The 10,363-nt window shown below is 40.3% G+C and overlaps 1 protein-coding gene across 1 annotated transcript; it reads left to right on the top strand.

The window, feature by feature from the left end:
• Positions 1–3,610: 3,610 nt before the first annotated feature.
• On the top strand, positions 3,611–10,363 carry pks1 (polyketide synthase 1; the record flags this gene model as incomplete). Its single annotated transcript, XM_080050082.1, has 6 exons — positions 3,611–3,668; positions 3,766–3,919; positions 4,009–4,169; positions 4,265–4,468; positions 4,573–4,754; positions 4,868–10,363. 6 exons carry the CDS (start codon positions 3,611–3,613, stop codon positions 10,361–10,363), a joined length of 6,255 nt encoding a protein of 2,084 aa, XP_079906208.1.

Below are 10,363 nucleotides of genomic sequence, written 5' to 3'. Positions count from 1 at the left end.
AACAGGCTATTTCCACTAGATAGCACTGTAACAATCCCCCCTTCCTCTCCCTTTAGCTTTAACCCTGAGGAGTGTGTGTGTGTGTGTGTGTGTGTGTATGTGGGTGTGTGTGCACGTGTGTGTGTGTGTGTGTGTGTGTGTGTGTGTGTGTGTCCATGACCTATGACATTATGAGCAAAAGGCTAGTGGTTTTCAAGTGGCACTGTTTTCATTTACTCTGAATCCTCCTCCAGAGCTGGGATGTTTCCTCTGACTTTCAGTAGTGGAGAATTCAGTTGGCCCCACCAACACCCATACACAGAGATATACTCCTGCAGCCACTGGAATGGTACAGGGACCCACCTGTTACGCGTTAATGGAGGTTTCAGACACAGTGGTTGCGTTCCGAATCTCATACTCTTTCTTTTTTCTATTCTACATACTACATCCGATGATAAAAATAATCTAGTTAGGATGCAGTAGGCATACTATTGGGACATACTTTACTCTCTTATTTCATCATAACATTGCGCCTTGATCTTGCCTCTTGCTTTTATATCCGTCGCATCCCCGTTTGTTTTCATATGGAGGCTTCGTCGATGTTACGTCACTTCACGTGCGCACTGGATTGTGGGTCAGAATCGCCCAAATAGGATGCACTTTTCAACACTAACAATCTTGGCCGCATGAAGTAGGACATCCGGGTACTTCTAACCATCCTAAATCCGGCCATAAGAATCGGGACATCCTAAATCTTTTTTCTACATACTATATAGTAGAAAGTATGCGATTCGGAACGCAACCATTGTCTGTGTCAGATTCCTATTACTCGCTATCAGAATCAGACTCCATCACTGTTTCCAAAGCTTTATGTACTTCTTGTGTAAAGGCTCCCTCCATATTGCCAGGTAAGAAATAACTAGTTCCACAGTTTGCTTTGTATAAACTCTGGTTTCAATGGCAGCTGTGTAAACAGCTCAACGACTTGTTATGTGTCTCTGACGGCTGCACCTTTGATGTGATTGAAGATGGCCCATGTTTTAACTTATTTGAAGCAGTGCACTGCACATGCTTGTGTGTATGGACCTCAGGTAGGTGTGTGTGCTGTGCATTTATACAAAGTCATCTTTAGAGGGATTTTGAACCTCTGCATGAAAAACTACACATGGAACAGAGTGAATGAAAACAGTGCCACTTGAAAACCACTAGCCTTTTGCTCATAATGTCTAGGTCATGGGGATACACACACACACACACACACACACACACACACACACACACACACACACACACACACACACACACACACACACACACACACACAGTCTCTCTCATACACACAACTTTATTTAGCCAATGATGTCCCTGTTACACTGTTCTTGGCCCGTTCACTGTTCACTGTTCACTTCTGGATTATTATAACCTTTATTTAACCAGGAAAGTCTTATTGAGATTAAAAATCTCTGAAATAACAAACAAAAAGAGTGGAAAATGTGCATGGACTGCAGGTGAGGTTCTTTTCCTAACACAAAAATTCAATTTATGATTAGTACTGATGTTGGTTTAAAATTCAAGCCTAAAAAAGTTGGAAAAATATCGATGTATAATATTTTTTATAGCTACCTTTTTCAAAAGTCCATTTTACGTACCTTAGCGGTATGAGTGTCTATTACACTGTACAAAAAATAATAATGCCTAAATATCTGTGTTGCTGCTCAGCATTGACATATCCCAGGCCTAATAATTCAATACAAAAAAAATTAGTTTGCATGTAGTATATTGAAAATAATAAACATTTTCAGTTTTTTCCTCCAAAATACGATGTCATCATGACCAAAACCTGGCAATTAAAGGGTTAACATCTTTTAAAATTCATGACTATTTTATATTAATAGTTAGGGCAGATGTAGGGGAAAATAATTGGCAAAAAAAAGTAAAAAAAAAGATTGTATAACATTTTTTATAGCTACCTCAATGAAATGTCCATTTTACGGACCTTAGCGGTACGAGTGTGAGTATTTGACACTGCACAAAAAATAATAATGCCTGAAAATCAGTTTTGCTGCTCATCATTGACACATCACAGGCCTAATAATTCAACACAAAAAAAATTAGTTTGCATGTAGTATATTGAAAATATTTCAGTTTTTCAGTTTTTGTCATCTAAAATACGATGGCATCATGACCAAAACCTGGCATTTAAAGGGTTAACATCTTTTAAAATTCATGAATATTTTATATTAATAGTTAGGGCAGATGTGGGGGAAAATAATTGGCAAAAAAAAAGTAGAAAAAAATTAATGTATAATATTTTTTATAGCTACCTCAAGGAAATGTCCATTTTACGGACCTTAGCGGTACGAGTGTGAGTATTTGACACTGCACAAAAAATAATAATGCCTGAAAATCAGTTTTGCTGCTCATCATTGACGCATCACAGGCCTAATAATTCAACACAAAAAAAATTAGTTTGCATGTAGTATATTGAAAATATTTCAGTTTTTCAGTTTTTTTCATCTAAAATACGATGGCATCATGACCAAAACCTGGCATTTAAAGGGTTAACATCTTTTAAAATTCATGAATATTTTATATTAATAGTTAGGGCAGATGTAGGGGAAAAGAATTGGCAAAAAAAAAGTAGAAAAAAATTAATGTATAATATTTTTTATAGCTACCTCAAGGAAATGTCCATTTTACGGACCTTAGCGGTACGAGTGTGAGAATTTGACACTGCACAAAAAATAATAATGCCTGAAAATCAGTTTTGCTGCTCATCATTGACACATCACAGGCCTAATAATTCAACACAAAAAAAAATAGTTTGCATGTAGTATATTGAAAATATTTCAGTTTTTCAGTTTTTTTCATCTAAAATACGATGGCATCATGACCAAAACCTGGCATTTAAAGGGTTAACATCTTTTAAAATTCATGAATATTTTATATTAATAGTTAGGGCAGATGTGGGGGAAAAGAATTGGCAAAAAAAAAGTAGAAAAAAAATAATGTATAATATTTTTTATAGCTACCTCAATGAAATGTCCATTTTACGGACCTTAGCGGTACAAGTGTGCCTAATATTATAACGGGCCCTATTAAACAAGTCCTTGTTTTCTAGAAATCTTTTTTTAAGCATAGCGTTGTCTTAAATGAAAGAAAAGTATCTTCTTGTTTGTTTGACCTCTCTAACTTCTAAATAAATGGCATATCCACAGTAGTGATACAATGTTCAGGAATATATGATATAAAAACATTATTTCCTTTAAAGACAATGTGGCCACAGGTTGCAGTTGAAATGAAAAGTCAGATTCTTAGTACACACTGTCTTCTTTTGTCAATTCACGATCAAGAACAAAGGTTTATTTACTGGTCTGCTGCCTTTCAGTTATTTTAAGTATAGCCTATAATAAGTGTATTTAGCTCCTCAAGAAGCCAACTACAATGCAACAAGCCAGAGCATTGTTGTGCCCCATTTCACTGATGCCTGGCTCAGTGTTTATAAAGAGTGAAAGGTACAGACGCACTAGTTCTGACCAAAGACAGAGACATGGACTGAACATTAAGCTTCACTATGGAGAGGCTTGACATTTCATGTTTGCTTTTGGAATAAAAATTCTTCAAAGCAACAATGGAGGACGCAGAAGATGACATAGCTGTTATCGGGATAGGATGCAATTTCCCCGGAGGTATGAATGCTTTATGATTCTGTTGCAAGTTTTTTTGAATTTCTTTTCCAGTCGTCTTAAGGTAAATTACATGTGTCGTGGTCCATTTTGTTTTAAGGTGAGGGTTTGGACAATTTCTGGAAGGTCTTGTTGGAGGGAAAGAACTGTGTCGTGGACATTCCTGTGGAGAGGTTTGATGCCACTTTTTGGTATGATGCTGATGACAGCAAACCCGGAAAGACACAGACAACCAAAGCAGCTCTTATAGAAGGGTAAGCATAAACTGGTTGGACTGAGATTCAGTGTTAATTCTTCAATTGAGAGATCTTTGAATTATGCTGTGTCTCTTTTTATATTTTAGGTTTAATGAGTTTGATCACAAGTTCTTTGGCATATCTGAAGCAGAGGCTGATTTCATGGACCCTCAGCAGAAGCTCCTTCTGCAGTGTACATACAGGGCGTTAGAAGATGCGGGAATAGCTATGGAGAGCATCAGTGGGAGCAGAACTGGGGTTTACATAGGTAACCACTCTCATTCTATGACACATTTAAAACTTAAAGCACAATTTCGTTACGCATACATTGTAACATACTCTGCTTTTGTAATGGGGTTGCAGGTCTTATGAACAGGGATTACGAGATGCTTCGAAGTAACACTTCTTCTACAATCACACACTACAACGGCACTGGGACGGCCATGAGTGTGGCTGCCAACAGAATTTCCTTCACTTTTAATCTCACTGGTCCTTCATTTGCCATTGACAGTGCCTGTTCTTCCTCTCTGGTGGCTCTACATTTAGCCCGACAAGCTATAAAGCAAGGTATTATATTTTCCTTACTCTACAAATGCCATTTTGCCTAAACGCAAGGAAATAAAAGCAAAATCAAATGTTCAGTATATAATTTTACTCTCTTTTTCAACCAGGAGACTGTGAGATGGCTTTGTGTGGGGGGGTGAGCTGTATCATAGAGCCAAGAGTGTTCGTTGCCCTCAGCAAGGCGAAGATGATATCACCTGAAGGGACCAGCAAACCTTTCTCCAGCAGAGCAGATGGTTATGGTAGAGGGGAGGGCTGTGGTGTAGTTCTCCTGAAGCCTCTGAAAAATGTAAGTATTTTAATTAAATAATGTGTGTACTTTCAGGTTATTTCTGATGATAATTTAATCGCATACAGTAGAGATAATAGATAACCTGCTAATAGTGTGACTTTCTATACAAGGCCATAAGAGACTGCAACAAAATATGGGGAATCATCAGTAAAACAGCGGTCAACCAAGATGGTCACTCAGCCACTCCAATCACCAAACCATCCATGATTCAACAACAGGAGCTGTTACAAAGAATCTACTCAGACTCTGACCTTGCAAATGTCCAGTACATAGAGGCACATGGGACTGGAACCCCCATTGGAGACCCAACAGAGGCAGGAAGCATCTCCAATGTCATTGCTAAAACCAGACCTCCTGGCTCAGAGACACTGCGGATTGGCTCGGTGAAGGGCAACATTGGACATACAGAATCTGCTGCTGGACTTGCCGGACTTATTAAGGTACTCTTAATGATGAAGCATGCAACCATTGTTCCCTCAGTTTTCTACTCAGAAGACAGTGCAAGTGTAGATGTAAAGGCTCTGTGTTTAAGTATTCCAAAGAAAGCTGAAACATGGGAGACAAATGAGTCATTAGAAAGGTTAGCTGGGATCAACAGCTTTGGTTTTGGAGGCACAAATGCACATGCAATTGTGAGAGAGTACAGACAGACCAATGTTCCTACACAGCTGGCAAACAGTTCTCCAAAAGTTTTTGTAATATCTGCTGCCACTGAGAAATCACTTATCCTGTCTATCACTGACACCCACCAGAGACTTTGCAGCTATGAAACAGTTGACCTACAGGCGCTGTCATACACTTCAGCATGTAGAAGGAGTCATTCTAGGCACAAATATAGGAAGGCGTTCGCAACATCTTCCCTGTCAGATTTGAATCATCAGTTGACATCTGCACTAAAGACAAAGGTTGATTCAGTAAGGACTGACATCCAGGTTGTGTTTGTGTTTTGTGGAAGCGGGGTTGCCTACAGGGGTATGTGCAAACAGCTCCTGAGAGAGTTTCCTGTTTTCAGAGATAAGGTCAGAGAGGTTGAGAATCTCTTCCAAAGTCATAAACGCATCAGCATCAGTCAATGGCTTACTGGCGAGTATGATAATGATGATTTCAGCCATCCAAATGTTGTCCACCCTATTCTATTTGCTATTCAGGTTGGCATTGCCACTCTCCTAAAGCACTGGGGTGTCAGACCTAATGCCGTGCTAGGACACTCAGTTGGTGAGGTTGCTGCTGCTCACTGTTCTGGTCTCTTGTCTCTTGAAGATGCTGTTAAAGTGTTGTACCACCGCAGTACTCTTCAGAGCAAGGTCACAGGGGGAAAAATGCTTATTGTCGGTAACGTGGACGTGGAAAAGGTTTTAGAAATTCTTCCAGTCTTTTCTGGGAAAATGTGTGTTGCAGCGTACAACAGCCCCCAGTCCTGCACTTTGTCAGGGGATGCAGATGCTATAAACGCCATCCATCAGAGGCTGAAAACTGAGTTTACAAAGCAAAACCTCTTCCTCCATGAGTTAGATGTTCCAGCAGCATACCATAGCCATATGATGGATCCTATACTAGATGACATTGAAAAAAGTGTTGGTCAATTGGATGTCAACGAAAAGGAGTGCAAACTTTTTTCAACAGTGACTGGAGACAGTTGTTCAGATGATGACTTTAGAACAGGCAGGTATTGGGCAAGAAACATCCGAGAGCCTGTTTTATTTGAACAAGCCCTGCTAACTGCCACCAAAGGCAATCAGTCAAGGAGCAATGTGGTCTTTGTGGAGATTGGACCTCGTAGGGCCCTCCAAAGGAACATATGTGAGACTTTGGGAGGTAGCGCCATAGTTCTTTCCTCTATTCAGCCAGAGAGAGATTATGACACAATCTTGTCGACTGTGACAAAACTATTTGAACTGGGCATAAGTGTGAACTGGCATCAGCTCTACAGGGGTTGTGAAATATTGCCTACAACTCTTCCTGTCTATCAGTTTGTCAATACAAAGAAAGAATCAAATTTTGAAGCAATGAGAAAAGGTGATGAACGATCTTCTCATTCTCCCCATATGCTCATTTCCCAAATAAAGCAGTGTAACAAAGAGTACATGTGCAACCTCTCATTAGAGACGTCACCATATCTTTGGGAGCATAAAAACAATGGCGTTCCGATTGTGCCAGGCGCGTTCTATGTCGAACTAGCTTATGCCTCAGTGATGGCAAGTTTAAGGCCAAAGAAACCTGTTTCTCTGCTCCAGCTCAGTGTTAGATTTGAGAGTTTGTTAACACTAACCTCAAACTCTTATCAGTTGAAAGTGACACTCGATCATGCAGAGAATGAGGCTTCATTTAAAATACAGTCCTCTGTCACAATACATGCCTCCGGCACATACAGGTGTATAGATGGCCAGCCACTGTTGGAAGAACCAAGTATTTGTATTGACATGATCTTCCAAAGGTGTAAAATGGTTATGAAGAAAAAGGAAATTTATTCAATTCTTTCTCAAGCGGGATTTGAATATGACTCAGTCTTCAAACAGCTTGATGATGTGCATTTTGGAGATGAATTCAAGGAAGCTATGACAGCAATTCAAGTCCCTGTTGAACTCCTAAAACACCTTCATGACTATTTCATTCACCCTGTGTTATTGGACTATTTCTTGCAAATGACTGCTGTGGTAGCTATTGGACGGCTAACATCCAAGCAGGGATTCCCCTCAGCAATTGGTAGTGTAGCCATATCAGGACCACTACAAGAGGAAATGCTCATGTACTTAAGAACCACTCAGGAGACTCCAGACTTCCTTGATGTATGTGGTTGCTTCTCCAGCACAGATGGCCGTGTACTGGTGGAGCTTAAAGGTGTGAAGATCTCATTTTTGGGCAATTGCTCAAATCGTCTTCAGTCCCTGTTCTTCCACAATGAAATAATTGCAGTTCCTAACCAGAGAGACTCGCAAAATTGCCAAATAAAAGCAATTGTCTTTGAAGACAAACTTGGCATTGCTAAAGTACTGAGGCCATACATACACCCAGAGTCAACACTTGTTGAGAGCAGAGAGCATTGGGCGGCAGACCAAGTTCGAAATGTGGTGTTCCACTCACTTAACACCAATGTGGATTTAAAAGATATCCTCTTCATTTGGGGTGTAGAGGACCTGAGTCACTTGTCGTCTGAGAAGATGCTGGACCAGTTGGTGAATTGCTGTGAACTGTTACGCCAAATAGTTTTAGTCTTGAAAGAGAGAAAACTCTCTTGCAATGTCCGTGTCATAACCTATAGATCAACTGAGGCCACTGTGGACCATGTCAGTCCTGGTTTTGTGCTGTCCGGCATGACAAGGGCATGTGCAGCCGAGATTACGGGTCTCTCTTTTCACTTGATTGACCTTGCTTCTGTTACCAATGAAGACATTCAAACGCTGGTTCATGTGTTAAACAACTGCACACAACAAGAGGTGATGATCAGTAAAGGTCAAGCATCAACAACAAGAATAGTACGGACCTCCATAAGAGAGGGTGCAACATGTGAAGGTGATATGCACTCAGTTAATCCGAGCAACTTTGTTCTACAGACAACTGATCCGTACAGAATAGCTCACTTGTCTGCCATCCCCTATGGCACAAATGTAAATCCTGTCCAAGAGAAGTCAGTTGAGATTCAGCTCACCAATGTATGTGTGCATTCATCTGATTACTTTCCTGTCACTGCTTCACATTTGAACTTCGGAAAGACAATGTATTGGAACAAGCATGCATCAAAGAATCACAATCTTCTCGCTTTAGATTTTAGTGGTATTGTGACAGCTGTTGGGAAAGATGTTCATAATCTAAGAGTGGGAGATCATATTGCTTCCTGTTATCCAGTTGCTGCCACTGCAAAGATTATTATTCCTGAAGCCGTGTGCTACAGCACAAAGAGACTCCCATTTCTGAAAGAAACTCCATGTGTGTCTTATTTCTTTCTGGCATGGGAGATCCTGCATAGAAGGCTGTCTCAGGTAAAACAACAGCACAGAAAGCTGGTAATTATCTCCTCAAACTCAGCGTCTGCGCTGATGAAAGTTTTGGCTCTGACCGCAAACAGGTTGGGCTGGAATGTTTCTTCTGTGCCACATTGCAGGGGAGAACCTCCATTTTTTGATGAGAATCATGCATTTGTTTTTCTGCCCCCATTTGAACACTCTTTGAAGGGGATGGTTGACAGTCACGGTCTTGATAGACACGTTATTTTTGTTTGTAGCAATCACATGTCATCCTCACTCTCAGCCAACATGTTTGCATTGAAGAGTGAACACATGCATGTTCATACACTTGATGTGGCTAATGTTCTCCAGAGAGCCAATCTGCAAGAACAAAACAGGAATATCTCCATTTGGCTGAAGTCATTAGGATTTGATATAGCATCTCTACCTTTGAAACGAGCAACTTTTAAATTATTGAGCACAAAAGAACCTCAGACAAATGTAGATGCTGATTCCTACTTCACAACTAAGACGGTGTACCAACTTGTTCTAGATCACAGAGAATCTGATCGCCCTGTGTCTGATATCCCTTTGCTAACAAAGCCTGGACAATTGTTTAAACAAAGCTGTGTTTATATTGTAACTGGAGGGCTCTCTGGTTTGGGACTCGAGACAGTGAAGTTTATTGCCCACAATGGTGGAGGTTGTATTGCAACACTCTCCAGAAGTACTATGACTGATGAAACGCAATGTGAAATGGAACTCCTCCAGAAAAGATATGATGTGACAATCATGAATGTCCAGTGTGACGTATCTGTGTCAATGCAGGTTGTAGATGCAATCTCAAAAATTGAACAAAGATTCCCCTCTTGTCTAATCAAAGGTGTATTCCACAGTGCTGCAGTATTACATGATGCATTGATTGAAACCCTTGATCAGTCCCTTTTTCGAAAGGTGCTACAGCCCAAAGTGAGTGGGGCTATAAATCTTCACTATGCAACACTTCACAACAAACTTGATTTCTTTGTGTGCTACTCTTCAATCTCATCATTCATTGGCAATCCCTCCCAATGCAACTATGCGGCAGCCAATTCTTTCCTTGATACCTTCTGTCATTATCGGAGAAACCTTGGACTTGCTGGACAATCCATCAACTGGGGTCCTTTGAACCTTGGCCTTTTGTTGAACAAAGACCATTTCCAAAAGTTCCTGGAGACAAAAGGAATGATGGTAATGGATGTATTTGATGTTCAAGAGGCACTTGAAAAGTGTATTCTAATGAACAGACCACAGCAAGTCATATGCAAGTTCAACTTCAAAAATCTTAGCATTCATGTACTTTCACAAAATGCATCTCTAAGAGAGCGGCTGTCAACATTAGTGGAAATTGAGCTCAAAGATGGCGTGACTAATGAGCCCAGGGTTCAGCATTTATCTTCCGCACATGAACGTGTGAGAGCAATTGTCAGTGACGTCAGCAATGTTAGTGTAGATGAGCTAGATGATGACTCAGCTCTGTGTGCTCTGGGTATTGACTCAATGTTGGCCATGACTCTGCAAAATAAGATTTTCCAAGACACAGGCGTGAATGTACCTTTGGTTAGATTATTGGACCCCAACAGTACACTGGCCACTTTGACAGCTATTGTAATGAGTGATTATTAA

The sequence above is a fragment of the Ammodytes marinus genome, assembly GCF_949987685.1.
Source record: "Ammodytes marinus genome assembly, chromosome: 21".
In the NCBI taxonomy this organism is placed as follows: domain Eukaryota; kingdom Metazoa; phylum Chordata; class Actinopteri; order Uranoscopiformes; family Ammodytidae; genus Ammodytes; species Ammodytes marinus.
Note: the sequence above shows the minus strand (reverse complement) of the source record. Positions and strands in the feature narration are given on the sequence as shown.